Consider the following 22,785-nt stretch of genomic DNA (forward strand, 5'->3'; position numbering starts at 1 on the left):
CTGCATAAGTGGTGTCTTATTTTTGGCATTGAAAGGACGCTGAGTAATGAGAAGATGGACTCATCCTCTTGAGGGTTTTTTTGTGAAAATTCCTTTACTCAAGAGTTAAGTTATGTGTCAGTTCTCTTCTTCTCCTTTTAGCTGCCCCTCCTCCTCTCTCCCAAAATCTCTCCCGTCTCTGTTAAACAGGATGCTGCTACTTCGTTTGCGGTGCCAACAGCTGAGGTCTGCTTCCTGAGTTTCCCTCCAGCCTAAGAGAGTTACAGGAACAGAAAGGAAGTGTGTGTTTGTGCGAAGGCAAGGGACAGTGTGTAATGTTCATTTGTGAGAGAGAGCAAAAGAAAAGAAAAGAGAGAGACTCTGGAATGCTGTGATGTCAGCAGCTAAGTCACACACAAAGGCAAGAAGCGCTCACTCTCCCTCTTACTAAAGACTGCCGTGGAGCGTCCGCACCCAGCTGTGAGTACATTTTACTTCACACAGGCTTTTTTCTTCTCTTTCCAACTTCCTTTCCGTGTGCCACCATATTTCTCTACGTTACTAGACATTAGACTTAAATATGTAGGCTGGAAGACATCAAGTGTTTTGTCTCAGTCACAGTTGCTGTTGTTGTGGTACTTTTCCCCCCTTTGTATATAATGGGATCTCAGACTCTTTGTAGTTGTAGACGCCTGCTGTCTCTCTTAAAGAGGTCATGGCATGCTAGTTCAGTTGTGGCCCAAATAAGACGATGTTAAAATAGAGCAGAAGTATATTGTGAAAGGAAGTGGGAGCTGCTGACAACAGAAGTCAACTTTCGTTCCTGAGGAATGCCCCAGTCAGGCCTAAAAAGAGCTGGGAAACGTGTCTGATTCCCCCTTACTAAAATACAAAGGCAGTATGTTTATGTGTAAAAAATGTTTATACTATGTCAAGTAAAAATTGTGATAATCAGCATTATATTAAAGCTGATCATTATTTAAAATATTCTTTATAATAATACTAATATCATTATTTTAAAACTACTTTGTGTCATGTTGACAGTGTATTTTTTCTTCCTGTTGTTAAAGTAATTTCACATGTATTATAATTATAAGATTTTTTTTGTTCTATTGTTAAAACCTATGACTAAATAATACAGTAATAATTATAAAACTATAAAATAATCACAATTAATATTATGATTTCTGACCAGTATTTAGAAGTAGATAATTATATTATATAAAATCCAATAAATCTGGGGAGGAAATGCATTTAACATATTTGATTAATATCTTTAAATTTAACAGCTCTAAAAATTTGTAAAGGGAAAAAAAAAAGTAACTTTTTTTAATAAACAAATAAAATTATTATTATTTTTTAAATTCCATTTAGTACTGTCAAGTGATTAATCGCATCCAAAATAAAAGTTTGTATTTACATAATATACACGTGTCTACTGTGTATTTTTTATGTATATGTAAATACACAAACATGCATGTATATATTATATTAATATTTAAAAAAAAAAAAAAAAAAAAAAAAAAAAAAATATATATATATATATATATATATATATATATATATATATATATATATATATATATATATATATATATATTACACACACACACATATACAAGTTAATATTTCTTACATATATGTGACCTTGGACAAAAAAAACAGTCATAATGGTAAATTTTTTGAAATTGAGATTCATACATCATCTGAAAGCTGAATAAATAATAAATAATAATAAATCATTTGATAGGACAATTTTTGGACAACTATTTGAAAATCTGTAATCTGTGGGTGAAAAAAAATCTAAATATTAAGAAAATCGCCTTTAAAGTTGTCCAAATGAAGTCCTTAGCAATACATAACCACTCGCAAAAATAATTTTTTGATATTTACGGTAGATAATTTACAAAATATTGTCACGGAACATGATCTTTACTTAATATCCTAATGATTTTTGGCATAAAAGAAAAATCAATAATTTTTTGGCTATTGCTACAAATATACCCGTGCGACTTATGACTGGTTTTGTGGTCCATGGTCACGTATACATGTATGTGTGTATATTTATATATAAATAATAAAAATACACCGTACACACACATATATTTTGTAAAGACAAACTTTTATTTTGGATACTTTCAAAGTAAAGAAAGTAACCTTATCAGAACCTTATTGGCACACTGTTTTCTTTAACATAACACACAAAAAGTCTAAAACTGCACAGGAAGAGAAAGAACTAACAAACTATTAAAGAGATCAGATTGCTTCCAGATGTTGTAATCTGTTTTTCCTTGTGACAGCGTGTCCAGTTGATGGCTGCTGATCAGTGATGAGAGCGTGTGTGTGGTAAACGGACCGAGCCGGGCTTCATCATCTTTACCACAGTCATCCTCATTCTGAAGGACGGTTGCTGAATCCTCAGGATCTATTCAGGCGCACCACACACACGGCCATGCTGCAGCAGATCTTGAATGACATGTACATCGACCCGGATGTGCTGGATGCACTGAATGACGACCAGAAGAAGACGCTCTTCCTGAAGATGCGTGAAGAACAGGTGCGCCGCTGGAAAGAGCGTGAGGAGAAGCTGGAGAGAGAACCACTCAAACCCAAACCAAAGACAGGTGGGCATTGGGTTTATATTGCACAGATTCAGTCTAAAATTAATGTGTTATGTGATCTGTGTGTCTTATTGAAACGAGTTCTCTGAGAACTTTTAAAGGTCCCGTTCTTCGTGATCCCATGTTTCAAACTTTAGTTAGTGTGTAATGTTGTTGTTAGAGTATAAATAAAATCTGTAAAATTTTAAAGCTCAAAGTTCAATGCCAAGCGAGATATTTTATTTAACAGAAGTCGCCTACATCGAACGGCCAGTTTGGACTACATCCCTCTACTTCCTTCTTTAATGACGTCACTAAAACAGTTTTTGACTAATATATTATTTTTGACTAATTATATATATATATATTTTTTTATATTAGAGTAATAATGTCAATCTATAATTATTATTATTATTATTATTATTATTATTTTGTAATTTTTCTGTTTTAACGTTGGTATTAAAATTATCAATAATAGTTATTATTATCATTATTATTAGTCAAAAAACGAAACTTGTCATCCCGTAATCAGCATGCGTTTTCATTAAATGGAAAAAAAAATTTTTGTTCCACAAGAAAAAAAAAGAGTGTGGGTAGCGAATATAACATTTAATAAAACTATTAAAAAATACACAAATAATAGTTTTTAGACCCTTTCTGACTGGTTATGCCACTTCTGCAAGAGACACACAGTTTACTTATTCAAGGGACAATCTTCCTAAAGTTAAAGTTCTTAAAGGGATAGTTCACACAAAAAGGAAAATTAACCCATGATTGGATTTACTCACCCTCAAGTCATTCTAGGTGTATATGACTATCTTCTTTTAGACTAACACATTCGGAGATCTATTTAAAAATATCCTGGCTTTTCCAAGCTTTATAATGATAGTGAAGCGGGTGCCACATTTTGAAGCCAAAAAAATTTATCCATCATAAATATTTATAATTCACATGACTCCAGTGGGTTAAAGGATTAGTCCACTTTTAAATACACTTTTCCTGATAAATTTACTCACCCCCATGTCATCCAAGATGTTCATGTCTTTCTTTCGTCAGTCGAAAAGAAATGAAGGTTTTTAAGGAAAACATTCCAGGATTATTCTCCTTACAGTGGATTTCAATGGCTACCAACAGATTGAAGGTCAAAATTACAGTTTCAGTGCAGCTTCAAGGGCTTTAAACGATACCAGATGAGTAATAAGGGTCGAACGGAACGAACGCGGCGCCAGTTTTGTTTTTTTCCGTAACTTGGTTGTATTTTTTTCGAAAATGACCAATCGATTCGCTAGATAAGACCCTTATTACTCATCTGGGATCGTTCAAAGCCCTTGAAGCTGCACTGGAACTGTAATTTTGACCTTCAACCTGCTGGTAGCCATTGAAATCCACTGTAAAGAGAATAATCCTGGAATGTTTTCCTCAAAAACCTTCATTTCTTTTCGACTGACGAAAGAAAGACATGAACATCTTGGATGACATGGGGGTGAGTAAATTTATCAGGAAAAGTGTATTTAAAAGTGGACTAATCCTTTAATAAAGGCCTTCTGAAGCGAAGTGATGGGTTTTTGTAAGTAAAATATCCATATTTAAAACTTTATTAACTATAATAACTAGCTTCTGGCAGACAGTCGTACACATCGATTTGTTGCAGAAGAGTAACTTCTGACCCGGCGCATGATATATTGATGAATGCGGAAGCTCACAGGATAGAGCAAAACAAAACAAAACAAAACACCGGTCAAGAATTAGAAGTCTAAAATGATTACTTTTAAAGAGAAATATCTGAACATTTCCATATAAAAGAAGAGGAGTTTGAGTTTGTTGGCCAGCTCTATATGTTTAAACTGCGAGAGGCGTCTAAATTTGCGCTACTACTACATCCTTTGGTGTGAGACGACTTGCGCAGTATGTGTACGGTCGTCTGCTAGAAGCTAGTTATCTGAATTTATAAAGTTTTAAATATTTCATTTTTGGGTGAACTATCCCTTTAAGCACCATAGTCATATGGCAGTTCATCAGTATCTGTCTAGATCAAGGCTTTAGAACATCTTGAGGTTTGAATGTGGGACCTTTGAATTGCTAGTTCAGATCTTTAATCAGTGCATTTACTGTTCCCACATCTGTTTGCCACAGAAAGCTGAAAACATCATAGCAGGCCAGTCTGCTCTTTCTTTTTATTGCTTGCTTTAAATGACTTAATATGGTCAGAATCTTAATGTGGCACATGACTCAGACAGGACAGAATAGCTGAGCTGATAGAACACGGTTCACCACTGTGGTTCTGCCGACTTGATGGGAACACGTCTTGTGATGTCCGAATAGGTGGATGCAGCTGTTTGGACGACAGAAAGTGCTTTGAAACACGAGAGTAAATATGTTTAATTGATGCTTCCATTGGGAACATCTATGTCACTGACAGACACAAGACCAGACAAGTTTACAATCTTTTGACTGAGCAGAAGACGTCAATGGAAAACAATAGCTGATATTTGTTGAAGGATATCCTCAGTGTGATTCTGAAACACTGTAAACATCTGCTCAAAAATTATGTGCAACATTGGGGTTTTCCCCTCGATTTCACTGCTTCTTAACGCTCAAGCGTCTCAGACGTCACAGATACATAACTTCCATGAGGAGGGCAACTGTCTAAAACCGGCTAAGAGGGAGGAGTAAACAGCTGAGATATGAGAGGAATGCATCTGAGAGATAGAGGCTATCTGAACAACAGCGAAATAGCTGGAGAGCTGTGAAAAAGCAAACAAAAGAATGAAAAATGAAACTTTACATTGCTTAGCTAAAGTTACACCCCAGTTTAAACTGGTTAGACATACAGAGAGCTAATGGAATCTGGCATATCAGCTTTGTTACTGGAAGAGACAGAACTTTAATGTACTAAAAAGTCAACTAAAAAGATCACAGATGACAGATCTTCCTCAGCCTTATTAGTCAATGAGGTAAAACTTTAAACATTCATTGCATTGTAATATTTGAAGTGAGGCTTGAAGGGTTAGTACACCCAAAAATGAAAATTATCTCATGATTTATTCGCCCTCAAGCCATCCTGACTATCGTTTTTTATTTAGACGAACACAATCTGAGATATTTAAAAATATCCTGGCTCAGTGATGGTGAATGGGGGGGCGTGTTTTGAACAAAAACCCATTGCTTCGCTTCAGAAGGCCTTTATTAACCCCCTGGAGCCGTATGGATTACTTTTATGATGGATGGATGCACTTTTTGGGGCTTCAAAACATGGCCCCCATTCACTACCATTATAAAGCTTGGAAGAGCCAGGACATTTTTAAATATATCTCTAATTGTATTCATCTGAAAGAAGATATACCTAGGATGGCTTGAGGGTGAGTAAATCATGGGATAATTTAAATTTTTGGTTGAACTATTCCTTTAAGTGTCCAAAACCTTTTTGAGGCCACATTATAGTCCTTTTCTTGGGTTCATACAGATGTTCACCAGTAAATAATGTGCAGAACACTGAAACAATTTAGGCTGACATGCGTAAGTGCAAGAGGAAGTTGTCTTTGGCCAATAACAAAGCAGTTATTATCAGGTCCCTGAGTTTCAGACCTCAGAGGAGAACAGAGAGTCCTCTATCTCCTTGAGACAACGGCAGCTGTTCTTGCAGGTCAATGGTTTCCCAAGACATACTGATACAACATCTTGACTGCCGCTGTGCAAACTCTGTCCTATAGACTTGGTTAAAATATCTAAAAGTCATTCAAGTTTCTGTCAAACAGTAGTACAATGCTGTAATAAAGCAACACAAAGAGAGTCTCTTGGGGCATCCTGAACCTTGCATTGTGTGAGCTGGCTACACAAGACAGAGGAAACACTTCTGTTACTGACCCAGTTTTTAGAGCAAGAAAGGAAATTTCAGCCAGGCCAAGTTCCATTCCCTCACACAGATGACTGCCAACAAAGCAGGAAGTATACAGGAAACACAGGCACCCAAAACACACTGAGGATGAAGAGAAAGGGAGAATGTGGGGAGGAGACAGTTGATTATCAATAGTTGTAAACAGATCATGTTATAATGTTTATGTTTTGCCTTGTTTTGTTTTTCTGATAGTTTTATATTATGTTTTCTTACTTTTTACTCTACCATTGAAAAGTTTTGAGTCAGTATGATTTTCTTTTTCTTTCTTTTTTCTCTCTCTCTTTTTTTTTTTTTTTTTTTTTAAAGAAAGAAATTAACATTTATTTCCAGCAACAATGTATTAATTTGATTAAAAGTGACTGTCACGTATGGCACAGAGACAAGAAGGTAAGATCCATATGCAGCTTTAATGGGGTAATCCAAAACGTAATCCAGAACAGGCAAGGGTCAAACTCCACAAAACGGTCCATACAAAAACAAGAGAAACAAACAGAGAAGCCGGTGACCGTAAATGAAACCTCAATAACAAAAGCAGAAACAAACCAGGTATAAATAGACAGACACAAATGATCAAACACAAAACAGCTGAATGCAATGACGGGATAATGAGTCCGGGAAGTGGTTAATGGGAAATGAAGTCCAAAAGTGGTTTGAGTGCCCTCTAGTGGCTAACTAGCCATAACTCATCAAAGGATCCAGTAAAAAAAATCACTGTTTCCATAAAAATATTAAGCAGCATAACTGTTTTCAACATTGATAATAATATTTTTTTTCTTGAGCCGCAAATCAGCATATTATAATGATTTCTGAAGGATCATGTGACACTGAAGACTGGAGTGATGATGCTGAAAATTCAGCTTTGCCATCACAGGAATAAATTACATTTCAATATTTTTTGAAATACAAAATGCATCTTTTAAGCTGTAATAATATTTCACAGTATTACTGTTTTTAAGGTCTTATCTTTTAACTTTAGACTTGACCTTGATTATAAGATGCTGTTTTGTTGTTGTCATCACCTCCTTTGAGGCCAATGTAGATAAAAGAATATAATACTACTGTCAGTGTTGTAACACTCGTCCGTGTCCGTGTCCTTATTTTTTATGACCAGTAGTCAAGACCAGCTCATTTGAGTCCAAGTCCAGGCCGAGTCTTGAGACTGACTTCAGTACTACAACACTACTATTAATAAAAAAGGACAGCAATTTGTTAACTGCTGCTAAAATTTGGAGACTAAATTACCCTTTTTCCTTTAATGCTCTGAATGCCTAAAATGTATAAAATATATTGGTCTCATTTAAAATTTTGTAACTAACAACCTGGTGCCTGAGTGACCTGAGTCACTGGCAGTAATTGTGAGTCTACAATCATCATAGAGTATATGTAGTAAAAATTAAAAACTGTTTGGCTAACCTGAGATGTTTGTAAAAACAAAAACTATTGTTTGCTGTTTCTCCTTTGGTTTGTGCTCATATACTCATCATTTCACACAGTCATTTTAGCTCTTATGGCAGTTCTAGCCTGTTTGATTTGACGTTCATTTTGTCTTGATTGGGATCACGGATGTGTCAGTCAGGTTGTTAAACTGGAATCTTGTTGTTTTGCCACAAGGCCTGCAAGAAGAACCAGTTCATCATGGGAGGGTTTTCCTTATTTGCTGTCAAACCTATTTTTTTTCTCTCTAAGTCATCTTTCTTTTGTAACTAACGCTGAATTTAAATTGGTTGCACTATTTGTTCTTTATGAAAGATTTGGCAAGTAGTTTATAAAGGAAAAGCTCCTCATAAAGGAATGTGTAGTGATCAAATATGGAGGTGGATCATTTTATAGATCCAATAAGATTTTCAGCACTTATTTTTAACAAAATTAATCTTATGGTTGAGTGCATATGAAAAACCTAATGCATAAATTAAGTATAGTAGTACATTTAAATATGTAAATGATAATTAACTAGGCTTGTGATGTTTCATCTAGGCTTAATTGTGCAAAGTGAAAATCACTAACATTATCCGTTTTCTTTCCCTTTGTAAGCTAATAGCAAGAGTGTCAGTTGGCTGCTGGGACGAGATGGAGACGTACAGGTCATTGTCATCGGAGAGATGGATGAACTCAAATCCTCCAAGATCATCTATTCAGGGTTTGGAGAGAGAAAAACAGCCAGCGTCCTCAACAATTCACAGTATGGACACAACTTCAGTTTAAACACTGACAAAAACACTGGATGTACACCTAGAAAAAAAAAAAATTTTAATGCATGAAGGTCCAGGTGAAACTGCCTCAAATTTGACCTTTGACCCCCAAGCCCATGGGATTTGAACAACTGTAGAGTTTAGTTTGATGGTATATAATGCCGAAACAAAGATCTGCTCAGTTTACATACTCCTTACAGAATCTGAAAGATGTTTTTAAAATGGTTTTTACCTTTTCACAATACTGTTCAAATGTTTGTGGTCAGTAAGATTTTTTTTATTTTATTTTTATTTGCAAGAAGTCTCTTATGCTCAAGGCTGTGCATATTTAAGCAAAAAATACAGTAAAAACATTGTGAAATATTAATAAAATTTTACAAAACTTGTTATATTTTAAAATTTAATTTATGCGTGATGCAAAGCTGAATTTTCAGCATCATTACTCCAGTCTTCAGGGTCACATGATCCTTCAGAAATCACTCTGATATGCTGATTTGCTTTTTTCTTATCATCAATGTTGAAAACCATTGTTCTGCTTATATTTATTCATCGTTTCCACAAATAAAATATAGTTCAAAATAACAGCATTTTTTAATAATAGAATCTTTTTCACTTTTGATCAGTGTAATGCATCCTTTCCGAATAAATATATTAATTTATTTCAAAGAAAAATGTTACTGACCCCAAAGTTTTGAACAGTAGTGTAAATAAATTTCTATAATTTAAAATTTGTAAAATCATGATTATTTTTTTTTTATATATATATAGAGGATTTAATTTGCATTTCTAAACAAATGCAAAATAGAATCTGCAAGAGGTTTATAAACATGAGGAAAAAGGCTTTGCAAAATTATTAGCAATACTTTATATGAACTTTTCAAAGAAAATCTCAACAGTGTGTCATCATGAAAACTTGTTTGCTTGTGAAGGGCGTTGATTCATTCATTGTGTTTCCACGTGTCTTGTCATGTATTCAAGCAACCAGCCCGGCACTTTGAAGAGCAACTTGACAAACCGAACATCAGCAGAACCTGTACGATCAGGACGAGAAAACCTTCCTCCTAAAGCACATTCAGGAGTTCAGCTTAACTTTAAGGTGCGTTCACGTGCGGGTGTTTGTTTACCTCCACACTTGCTCAACTCTTAAATTGGTGCCACTGTGTATTCATGCGGCTGTGTGTTCGAGTGTGTGTAGGTGACCTTCCTGTTGCCGCCATTAATCTCGGACACAGCCGAGGGGCAGCGAGACGGACTTTCTCCACAGGGAGAGTCATCGTTCAACAGCCAAATAAATCACAACCTCCATCTCTCCCTCTTTTTGTGCCTTCCTTTCCCCTTTCCTCCTTTTTTCATTCCCTTCTCCTCCATTATTCCTTTTCATCCTTTTAAAAAATACCTCCCACATGCACCCACCCACCTCTCCATCTCTCCGGCACAACAACTCTCTCATTGCTTGGCTCTTTATGGCTCCATCTCTCTGCTCATGTGTCAATATGTCTGTCTATGTGTGACAAGTTGGCGTCCATGAGATTTTGAACCAACAGACAGTGCAACTTATGCGGTAACACCGCATGCGTCAAGTTTCCAGCCATCTGAATTTGAACATGAAATTGCTGTGCGACGTGAATAAAACGTATTTGAATTGATATTTAATGCACCACTGTAAAGAGCATGCTTTTGGAATTTTGCGATTAGAATTCAGAGTGGGCGGAGCCACCCATAACAATACTTTAGAAATCTGTGGATTTTTTTTTTGGTCACTTGTATGTAGGTTAGGATGCAGTGTGAAAGTGCACTGATGTCATCTTTAATTAATGAATGTTTGTGTGTGCATATTATATCATGGTCAGGATCACAGCCCCAAAAGTGTGTTTTTTTTAAATTGTCTATCCAGATTTTTGAGACCTCTTTCCTGTTATACTAAGGTGGGTGGGAGGGGGGTTCGCACTGGGGTTTCCATGGCAACAACGTGCGCAGCGAACACACTCCTGGGAGGAGATGTGCTGGCCAGTATCACCACACTATGATCCTCTACTTGCTAAACACAAACATCTGTCCCTGTACCTCGACACATGTGGCTCACTGTTGCCAATTAGTGAAGGGCTGCACGATAGTTGGGTTTGGGCTGATGTTTCCGTGACCTGAGGGCTTTCAGATTTTGCATAGATCATGAAGTAGACAGGCTAATATCCTTATGTCAACTTTTGAGTTTGCAATGCTAAAGTTACATGTAGAAGTATGGAAGAGTTTTGCTCAGTCTAAAGTCTTCTTGTTTTCACAGGACAACAGTGACAAAGAGTTAAGGACTCTGCCGCCTCCACAGGTGTGTTTTGGTATTGCAGCATGTTCAACAATGAGTGAGATGTTCTGTCACAAGAGGATACTTAAAAATGAGTGAAATCTGTGTTAACATTTTCAAAATGCCTTCTCCTAATCCTGTAGATGCCAGTAAATGAAGAAAAGCCATCAGCACCTTTAGATAATGTAAGTACCATGTGTCATGTTTAGTATAGTAGTATGTATTAGAGTTGGTTTTAAAGACCTATACCTTTCTCTTCACAAAAAAAATACAGTACACACACATTAATTATGTAAACACAAACTTTTGTGATTAATCAGGTTTGACAGCACTGATATATATATATATATATATATATATATATATATATGTGTGTATGTGTGTGTGTGTATATGGGTGTTTCTGCAACTACGGGCAAATAAAAAAAAAATCAACCCCTATGAATTTCAATTTTAACCATCACATTCTGTAATACATACAAAATTTTACACAAAATTGAATGTAGTCGTTAAGATTTTAATCTTTTTTTATGGTTTTCATCTCCTCTTCTTACAAAATGTCCTTACCGCAACAGTACAATAATGTTAATTTTATACACTTTTCTTTTTTAATTTCTATAAAAAATGTATACATTTACACTACTGTTCAAAAGTTTGGGGTCGGTAAGATTTTAATGTTTTTAAAAGAAGTTTCGTCTGCTCACCAAGGCTGCATTTATTTAATTAAAAATACAGTAAAAACAGTAATATTGTGAAATATTATTACAATTTAAAATAACTGTTTCCTATTTGAAAATTATTTTAAAATATAAATTATTCTTGTGATCGAAAGCTGAATTTTCAGCAGCATCACTCCAGTCTTCAGTTGGGGGGGGGGGCACAACTGTTTACATATTATAATGATTTCTGAAGGATCATGTGACACTGAAGACTTGACTAATGATGCTGAAAATTCAGCTTTGCCCTCACAGGAATAAATTACTTTGTAAAATATATTAAAATAGAAAACAGTTATTTTAAATTGCAATAATATTTCACAATATTACTGTTTTTACTGTATTTTTAATTAAATAAATGCAGCCTTGGTGAGCAGATGAAACTTCTTTTAAAAACATTAAAAATCTTACCGATCCCAAACTTTTGAACGGTAGTGTACATAGTTAGTTTCAATATTTATCAGTTTTTGTAAATACTGATATATAAAAAAATATATATATATATATTGTCCAAAGGAAAATTTTGACGCTCACCTTAAATATCAATTATTTTCATGCACGCCAAAGATAAAATATTTAACTTTTTTTTTGACAAATATTGTAATTTTAATGTGTAAATCATCTCTACTGAAGTGTTGAAATCATTTTTGAAAACAAAAATCTGATTAATAATTCAAATAAATCATTGCTGCGGTAATGACGGCTTGTGTCGGTAGGGACACAATTATAATGACACATGTTAATAATGTAACTTAATTGCAGACATCTTTATCATTCTGACTAGTCAAATTATAATTATGACTCATCGAAAAACAATAGGCCTACCTATCTAAAATATTTAAAACACACACACACCCCATACTTCTTTCTTTTCTCTTGGATTGAAGCCGGTATAAAAGTTTGGGTACAGGGAATTGACACAGTTCACAATCACGAGTCATTTTTCATAATCGCAAGCTCATTGGCCTGATGTGATATGCTATATGATCACAGAGATCTCATTTACACCAGAGGCTGCTGGAAAGTCCCAGGATCTAAAGGCCACTGTTCATTGATACTGCTACCATTTAACACAGAGACAATCAGCAGATTGGGATGATTTCTCTTCCTGCTTTCTCGAACAAGAAAAAATGTAGGGCAGACCTTGATTAAATATTATGAGGGCATATGAATTTAAAAAAAATTGTGCACAGATAAAGCATTTATAATAATACTAAAATGTTTCATAAAAATGAGTTTAAAATATTTATTCTGCACCATTATGCACTAGTAGTAAGAAATTATAGTTATACCTTATTTACATTTTTTTTAATTGAATACATTTTTCTAATAACTTCGTTATGCTGATAATATAATTTGTGACGTTAAATTAATTTTAAAAAATCCTAATATCGTAAATAAAAATGGGTCAGTGTATATATACACTGACACGGACACATTCTAATTTTGTCATGTCACCCGCTTGCAGTGTAAACATGGTGTCGGTGCAAAGGAATGTCCTCCCAGACTGTCTGTGCTCTCTTCAGGCACACTGCTCTGGGAAGAGGGGGGTTGGAGGTCAGAGCAGCTGTCCTTGTGCTATCATCTTGAGATCCTTTTACCCTCAGCTGTCGCTCTCTGCCACTCCGATCACACCTGTTTCAGGCTCTTGACCCTTCCACCCCCCAACAGCTGAACATGACATATGCTTAGACTAGTGTGCAAGCATGAATCTAAAACTACTTTTATCCAAGTTTCATGTCCTGTAATTAATATTCATGAGCAAGCTGATTAGTCCCTCCCAATTTTTTTATATAATTCCTACACAAATAGGAGTAAAACTCATCATTAAAGTATAAAATATATGTAAGCCTGTAATCGACTGAGATTTATAAAAAAGTATATAATGTGAGGTCTATATTTTAGGTCATTTGAAATTCAGACGGAGAGGGAACGCTGAAGGAGATAATGGAGTGTTGCTCTCAGTATGTGGCCTGTGTGTCAGAGAGCATGAGGACTCTGTGTGTGTGTGTGTGTGTGTGTGTGTGTGTGTGTGTGTGTGTGTGTGTGTGTGTGTGTGTGTGTGCGCGTGCTCTGCAGGAGGACCTGAGAGAGCCCAGGGGCTGATTTGGGTCCCTGAGTTCTTCAAGAGCAGATGGTTGATAAAGTTGATCAGGGAATTAAAGCGGGCGAGACGGCACGCCTGTCAGTCACAGATGGATGGGATTGTGGGACTGTCCCTTAGGGTTTGGGCAGGGACCTCTCTTTCCCTCTTTTTTCCATTTTCCTCTCTCTTTTCACCACAGATTTATTCTTCAATATCCACAAACCCCTGGGCAGGGCAAGTCCTCACACATCACATGTTTCTTGTTCTGTCTTATACGTGTGTAAACACCAAACACGGTCTGTGCTTGTGCTTGCAATATCTTCTGTCTTTGGCCACTCCAGAGCTATTTTGTTTTATTTGATGGTTATATTTTATTTTATTACTTTATTTCACTTTAGGCAATTTTATTATTATTATTTTTTTTTTTTTTTTCTTTTTAGGCTGCTATTATTATTATTATTATTATTATTATTATTATTATTATTATTATTATTATTAATTTAGGCTGTTTTATTTTAGGTAATTTTTGGGCTATTTATTTTTAAATTGGGCTTATTTTATTTTATTTTATTTTATTTTATTTTATTTTATTTTATTTTATTTTATTTTATTTTATTTTATTTTATTTTATTTTATTTATTTTTTTATCCTAAAGGTAAGAATTAACATTTTTAAAATGAAATAAAATATTTTAAAAAGGTTAATTGGACTATTCTTACCTTTAGGATAAAATAAAAGAAACCAAATTAAATTAAATAGGCCAAAATTTACCTAAAATAAAACAGCCTAAAATTTTATTTATTTTATTTTATTTTATTTTATTTTATTTTATTTTATTTAGGCTGTTTTATTTTAGGTAATTTTTGGGCTGTTAATTTAATTTAATTTAATTTAATTTAATTTAATTTAATTTAATTTAATTTAATTTAATTTAATTTAATTTAATTTAATTTAATTCCTAAAGGTAGGAATTGTCAAATTAACATTTTTAAAATAAAAATTGTATTTTATTTTAAAAATGTTAATTTGACAATTCCTACCTTTAGGAATTAAATTAAATTAAATTAAATTAAATAATAAATTAAAAAATAATAAAATAAAGTAGATTTTATCCTAAAGGTAAGATTTGTCCAATTAACATTTTTAAAATATTTTATTTTATTTTATTTTTTTATTTATCCAAAAGGTAGGAATTGTCAAATGAACATTTTTTTTATTATTAAATTGAATTAAATTAAATTAAATTAAATTAAATTAAATTAAATTAAATTAAATTAAATTAAATTAAATTAAATTAAATAATAAATTAAAAAACAATAAAATAAAGTAGTTTTTATCCTAAAGGTAAGATTTGTCCAATTAACATTTTTAAAATATTTTATTTTATTTTATTTTTTTATTTATCCAAAAGGTAGGAATTGTCAAATGAACATTTTTTTTATTATTAAATTGAATTAAATTAAATTAAATTAAATTAAATTAAATAAAAAAACATTTTGAGACAAAATAAATGTTTGAGTTCTACCAAATACAATTATTTGGTGTTGTCTTAGGGTTGTTAATGTTATGTTATTGTTCAGAGCTTCATCTTTGATAGCTCAGGAGAGTTGTGAGAAACTCATTGGATTATCTGCTTTGTCTTGGATATTCCACCTAAAATTCTTTGGGAGAAATATGAGACAAATGAGATGCTTGTTGACCTAATGTGATGAGATAAATTGAAATCTCTGCTCACAGTTTGTGACATTTGCTGAAACTTTAGAGGCGACATGTGAAATTGCTGTGGTCTGTTTCTCAGGAGAAAAATCTGAGAAGCGTAAAACTTTAGATAAACTTTCTGTTTGCTCGGTTTAATCTCATAGCAGTCTACAAGAAATGATCAAGATATTAACAAGATCTCATTTGTTTCTTTTTTGTTCTCCCTTTCCCCTATTGAATGTTTTAGGACAAAAACATAGTGCTCCGTTTAAAACTGTAGCTGGATACTCAGTCCAACTTGAGCTACTTTTATAATGGTTTATTTGTTTCTGTTGCAGGTATCCCATCAGCCTCAGGAGTCCAGAGAGGAGGCTGAGTCAGGACACTCGGAGGATGACTCAGCACTTTCGTCCTCAATTTGCTATCGGGCTCACACGAGATCTTGCCTCCTGACACCCTCGGCTCTCAGCAGACCTGCCTATACAGATACGGAGGACAAGACGACCAATCAGCAACCTGACACCTCCAGACTCCATCCCCAAGACACCCCCAAACCACAGATCAACAGAGGTGAGAGTCTGGTGTTTATGTATCCTTCCAGTCTCCCATATGTTTTTCTGTGTGAATTATTTTCATTTATATATTTTTTTTCTTGAGAGAACGAATGTATAATTCATTAGTCAGGGGAAATTTATGCTGATCTCTCTTGTGCTAATCTGAACATAAACATGGTATATTTAACACTGGTATCACACTTATCTATCATTGGTTTTCCCTGACTGATTTAGTGAGATATTTCATTTAATTTTAAATTTGAAAAAGTTACAGAGGGTTAAAGGGCTAGTTCACCCAAAAATGAAAATTGCCTATTATTTATTATTTACTCACCCTCATGTTGTTCCAAACATATATGAATTTCTTTCTTTCGCTAAACACAAAAGATATTATGAAGAAAATAACCAAACAGTTGATGGGACCCATTGACTTCCATAGTATTTTTTTTTTCTCCATACTATGGAAGTGAATGGGGCCCATCAACTGTTTGGTTACCCATTTTCTTCAAAATGTCATCTTTTTGTGTTCAGCAGAAGAAAGAAATTCATACAGGTTTGGAAAAACTTGAGGGTGAGTAAATGATGACAATTTTCATTTTTGGGTGAACTAACCGATTAAATGTGGCAAAAACTCTTTTTAGATATTTTTGTATTTTGGTGATTCCCAAAAGAACCTCTCAAGAAAATTTCAAGGTCATATTTCACCTCAAAATAAATAAAAATAAATAAAATAAATGAATTATATTTTGCTGGGGAAAAAAAGCTTATTGTAGGACCATTAAGATTTTCACATTGATTGTTTTCATGACAATTAAGCATATTTTTCTCCCCAATAGTCATTACCATAATGCAAAAAAATAATATACTCATTAAATAGACTAAACTTTTCTCATACATTTTCTAATAATTTTCTATTCTAATAAAGTAAACTAAAATATAAAAAAATGAGAGTATACACATTGCCTTTTAAATATGTTTTTAATTAAAAACAACTCCTTGTTTAACAGTGTTGTTTTACTGTAATGCAGTCTTAATTTCCTTACAGAACAGGAAATGAGAATTATCATTGAAAATAACAAGGATGCATTACAGTAATGAGTACGGGAGGGAATTGTTCTTAATTGTAAACCATTTATTTTCATACTACGCCTCTTTTTTTAAGCAAAATATCCTTTTTTTATTATTATTATACAGACATTTCTTTTCAGCCATCTCAAGATTCATCCATTTGCCTTTGCTTAAGAACATTTTTCTGAAAAGAAATGTTACTGGAGTCTTTATGATCTGGCATGGCTGTCTTTGTAACAATAGAAATGGAGCAGCTGAAAGGCAGAAACAAGTGTCTCTTAAATCTAGAGATTTTCTTTGGCTTGTCATTTGCTCTTCTCGTTCGTCCCAAAAAGGATATCTTGATCATCTCCTAGGTGTTTTTTCATGAGCATTTGTTCTGAACAATTTCCTGGTGGTGTGAACCACCTCAACAGATGTTATGACTCACTCAAAAAGCTCAACTTACGCCATCCAGTGTGTATTATTAGGAATTACACGCAGTTCACTTCTGCGGTTTCTGTTGACGCCCCCTGCTGGACATATAAGTGAAATGCAGCATATAATCTCCCCTAAAGCTCTCACTGCCCCTACATTTACCTAGGCAGGTAAGGTAAACGAGCGCATTTTGATCTAAAATATAACTTATGATCATCCACACTACATATTCTTCTGTTTTGCTTCTTGTAAAAATAAAAATCTCTAGGATATGCGTTTGTGTTCAACTATGCGGGCATGTTTAATTCGTGTGAGCGTTTAACTTTGTAGTGGTCTTGAGAGCGCGTAAGTCACGGGAATGTGTGTGAGTGGCGTGTTCATCCTGGCATGTGCGTGAAAGCAACAGCTTCCCACAGCTGCTCGTTCCGTCTCTGCATGCACGCACACGTGTGTGTGTGTGTGTGTGTGTGTGTGCGTCCCTTCTCTTCACCTTCAGAGGGAAGGACACACATTCCAGTGCTGCTTCCCGACTCTGGCCCTGGGCGACGCTCGGCCGGAGCTGATAAGTGACAGGGCCCCCAGCCTCCGCTCCGCTCAACCCCCTCCCCACCTCCCCCTGGCAGCCGTGACCCCCCCGCGGCCTGGCTCAGCGCACAGACGTGCTGCTCCGGAATTCTGCCCTCTGCCCCACTTCTAACTCAACCCCCCCCCCCTTCACAGAGGTGGGGGCATTTAAAGAGATAGCGTGCTTTTAAGCGGCGCTGGGCTGTCAGTGTGGCTCATCTGTTCTGTCTGCATATGGTGACTGTGAAATTGAAAACATCCCCGCTTTCAGAGACACGCACAGCAGTTATTGATGGGGCAAACGGAGAGCAGTTTTGCTGTTCGGTTCGTTGCAATCAGGTGCTTACAGGCTTTGTCACAAGTGATTGCGTGGTGAGGCCGGCGGGGGCAGTTTTGGCCAGTCTGGACTGAGAGTTTGGTTTCAGCTTTTTAGGAGGGGTGATAGCTCTGTGAAAGGGTCTCAGGTTCAGAGGGGTTATGGGAGGATGGAAAACGGCAAACGGCGGCGAACGATGAGAGAGAGAGGCGTAGTCGTTACGCTGGTGTCAGCTAACAGCAGGGAGCCTATGTGTGTGTGTGTGTGTACGCACAGTCACGGACATGCACTCAAACACACATGTGTGTGTTTGTAGGACACAGAACGGACTACTAGTGGGGCGTGGAAAATGCGGTGGAACAAACAGCTTTAGATCACGAGTGTGACTCTGAGAGTGTGTATGTGTAAGAGTGCCGTGCACGCATGTGTGTCCGCCTCAGTCGCTGGAGCCTATCCAGGGTTTCCGTGGCGACCACACAACACAGTGAGACAATCAGTGGCAGGCCCACGCAGTGCGGCGAGAGGACATTAACACAGGAACCACAGGTCAGGGGCCACAGGGAAGGAGGGAGGGAGCGGGACAGGGAGGGTAGGCAGAAAGAGGAAGATAGGGCAGAACTTGAGAAGCAAGTGACTTAGTAAGTGAATCTCTTGAAACTGGGTCATATTTCACCGCCAAATAAAAAAAAAAAACAAATAGTTTAAAAAGCAAAATTTAATTGTCTGTTTTCATTATATTTATATAATTTATATAATTTTTATAATTTTTTTTTTTATTTTATATATAATTAAATAATATAAAATTAATATATTAAATTGATAAGTAATTATATATATTTAAAAATGATATTGTTTGCATTTAGTATTAATAGTACTTTTATACTTTCACTTTTTATTAAATAGTAATTTAATATACTGTTTATATATATATATATATATATATATATATATATATATATATATAAAACTAATAAAAGTAAAAATATAGAAGTATATTATTAATGCAAACAATCTTCAAAAAAATCTTTAAAATTATAGTATATTTTAGTATATTTTAGAAAAAAAATATATATATATACTAAATACTAAAATTATAATTATATAATATTAAATATTAAATGTATGCTTTTTTTAAAGATAATGTAATAATATAATGATAATGTATATATAATATATACTAAATAAATAAAATTTATTTATTTTGAAGGACCTTTAAAGTTGTTTACATTTACGTTATTAATAAGACATTATTTTGAATAACCAGGTTGACCCAAAATTATTACTAAAATCCCTCCCCCCACCAAAAAAAAAAAAAAAATTTCATTCTGATTACTGTAAAGAAATATGTATGATTTCAAACAGTCAAGTTTTTATAAGTATTAGTTGTACTGCCTTTATTATAATTACATTTTTTTTCTTTTACATTATTTATTTAACTTTTTTTTGGTCAAATGCAAGTTTTCATAAGATCTACCCAAATACTACACCGTTAAAAAGAGAAAGATAAGAAAAAAGCAAAAAAAAAACAAGGTCTTAAACTGAGACTAATTCAGTTTGTGTCTGCATTAAAGCTGATGATATGTGATTCAATATTGGGACATTTCCACTGACACAGCCACATGTGGGTTCCTGTCTTTGACCAGGGTGTGTGAGTGTGTGTTTTTAGGAGAAAGTTTGTTAGGGGGTAAAATGTGTGTCATAGTGTGTAAAGTAGAAGGGGTATATGTGTTTGTGAGAGCGAGCGAAAGAGAGCGAACGCACTCACACATCTGTGTCCCCTGGGGACGTGGCTAAAAATAAGCAGCTCCTCAAGCCTTCTGGTGTCTGAGCAGCGTCTGTCTGCTCTCCGCCGCCATCCCTGCGGCCCTCCTCTCCTCATCTTCCATCCCTCCATCTCTCAATTACACACACACACAGTACAACCGCACACTCTTACGCACCCATAACCGTGTACACAAACGCACACACACACCAACTACACCCAGCTGCGTCCCTGCTCTACTTCCTGCGCCGACGACCTCCGGTCTGGCAGTCTGCAGCCCAGGAAAAAAGAGCCAGAGACACTGAAAAGAGGCTGAAAAAGGGCAGAAGAGAAGTGAAAAACTGAGTGAGGGAAAGGGCAGAAGAGAGGTGTGGTGTGGGAGAGGACAATTGTGAGAATGTTTTGAAGTTGTCACCTACAAAAACAGACCTTGAAGGTCAAAAGTCCTTGTCTCATCACTCTTACTCCATTTGCAGGTGATTTCCGAGTGGTTGCCGCCTCTAAACGGGCCTTATCTGTGGACGTGGGACCCGAGGTAGCTCAGGAGAACTGTTTGGGACGAGGACGGGTTGCTCAGCTCATGAAAACTTTCAGTGTGTCCAGTGAGTCTCCGCCCTCCCAAATGCCACCCCGTGCCAACAAACCTCCAATCCCGGAAAAGCCTAACCACTTGAGACTCCGCCCCTCACCCTCACTCAGGTAATCAACAAGGGACCAACCCCTGCGCTGCAATCAGGACACCTAGCCAGGGGTCTTTGTCATTGGCTACATTGAAGGGTGTGGGTGCTTAGCCTCTCTCAGGAATTTGAATATTTTAGTTGCCAAATTAATGCAAGGTCATGCTTTTTTTTTTTTTTCAATATTGATGTTTTTGTTTATTTTTATTTTTTACGTGGCATGAGTGATTTGTATGAATTTTCAGCAGGAATGAAACACCACAAGCATTCAGCAATAATGTTGACCTGGCTGTATTACTAAACATATTTACAAGTGCCTTTCTGTTTAAATGGGTCACATGAAATCTTGATTAACAGTAGAAGATTGAATCAACTCCAAAAAAAAAAAAAAATCATGCTAAACCAAAGTTAGTCATTCCTTCTGTTATATACTTAACATTTTGTATGAAGGCTGTCATGTTTTAGTGAGGAAAAAGTCAGATGTCTGTATAAGTGGTCAAATGATATCAGTTTTTTGTTGGTTTTCTTGGCCAAAGCAATATCAGAGGGTGGGGTGGCTAATATGATGCCCATATTTACTGTAAATTACAATTTAATTATAGCAATGAAGACGCACAGAGTTTCTGAATTAAAACGAATATACATTTTACACAATATTTACTCAATTCACTAAAAATACTAGAAAATTCACTGACAAAGTTACATTTTGGAACTGATACTATGCAAAACAGTGCCAAATATTGGCTAATAAATCAGCCTGGCTGATATATTGGTCTATCAATACTCTTGTTTTTTATGTTTTAGTTGTTGTTGTTGTTGTTTTTGTTTTATCCTAGTCAGACCTTTATTTGGAGGTTGATGGTCTTATAATTACATTTTCCGTCTTTGGTAATCAGGTCAGTAGGTCATGTAAATTGTTTTCTCACAGTCACATTTGCTTGCACTTAATTCTGTTTTTTTTTTTTTACATGTGATCTGGAAGAGTTTATATAATTACTCTGCGTAAGGCTTGAATGTCCTGTCCACACATTCAGGATAAGTGTGGGATATTGCCTCTGTAATAAAATGATCAAACCCTCTTCTGCCTCTGGTTACAATTTTATCCTCAGTGGCTTGACAGAATTCAGGCTGTGTTTATGTTCAACATGTGCTTATGACAAGCATTTACTGGAGTCATCTGAGGTCAAGTCATGTAGCCAAGAAGGTTTCATATCCTCTTCAGTGCACATGAGAATGTATAATGGTTTCTGTGCATCGAATCACTGTGCATAATTCAGAAAAGAGTTGACTGCTTACAATTCATATACTGTAGATTGTAAATATTGCACACATCAAGAGCATTTTAGCTGCTTTTGGTAGTCTGGTTGTAGAGTGAGCTCTTCTCTTGGATGCCCTCTGCTTGCTGATCACAAAAAAACAGTGAGAGAAATAAGGAAGGCTGACAAGCCACCACAATAAAACGGTTTATAGCAAATTTAATTGTAAGAGGGTCATAACAGTGTTTGCATTACACAAGGTGTTCTTTTTTTAATATAAGATTTGTTTTTAATATAACATCTTAATGTGTGCCTTTTTTACTTTTTAATGCATAATTAGTTGTTCAGAACATTTATGAGCTAGTTAATGTAGCAATAACATCAGGGGCACAGGAATTATCTGAAAACTGTTGGGTTTTATAAATAAGCTTGGCTCATATATATATAATTGGGTGACATTGTTTGCTGTAAGACCTAACTGAGACGTAGAATAGAGGCAAGTACTACTGCTTACTATCTAAGCTTTCATTCAGTCCTTTGCCATAATATTTTTATATTGTAATAATTTCAGTTACTCTCCATATTAAGACAGTTTATATTAAATATTTGTTTAATGGTGTCTTTTTATGAAATAAAGGCCAGTATCACTGATACTGGTACTGATGTCTCTATGAATTTTTTTTTTTTTTACTAATTATAGACATTCAACA

At 35.1% G+C, this 22,785-nt stretch overlaps 2 protein-coding genes across 2 annotated transcripts in view; one reads left to right on the plus strand and one right to left on the minus strand.

Annotated features, from left to right (window-relative positions):
* The window catches only part of LOC125252666 (serine/threonine-protein kinase pim-2-like), a 681,247-nt gene that overhangs the window by 177,679 nt on the left and 480,783 nt on the right, over window positions 1-22,785 (minus strand). The gene's annotated exons all lie outside the window — the stretch shown is intronic.
* zgc:100829 (uncharacterized protein LOC445149 homolog) lies at window positions 145-21,898 on the plus strand. Its single transcript, XM_048166146.1, has 8 exons — window positions 145-459; window positions 2,280-2,603; window positions 8,506-8,653; window positions 9,642-9,759; window positions 10,945-10,986; window positions 11,106-11,147; window positions 15,800-16,031; window positions 20,619-21,898. The coding sequence occupies exons 2-8, from the start codon at window positions 2,432-2,434 to the stop codon at window positions 20,843-20,845; spliced, it is 981 nt and encodes a 326-aa protein (XP_048022103.1). The 5' UTR covers window positions 145-459; window positions 2,280-2,431; the 3' UTR covers window positions 20,846-21,898.

This window comes from Megalobrama amblycephala, linkage group LG18, assembly GCF_018812025.1.
Source record: "Megalobrama amblycephala isolate DHTTF-2021 linkage group LG18, ASM1881202v1, whole genome shotgun sequence".
NCBI lineage: Eukaryota > Metazoa > Chordata > Actinopteri > Cypriniformes > Xenocyprididae > Megalobrama > Megalobrama amblycephala.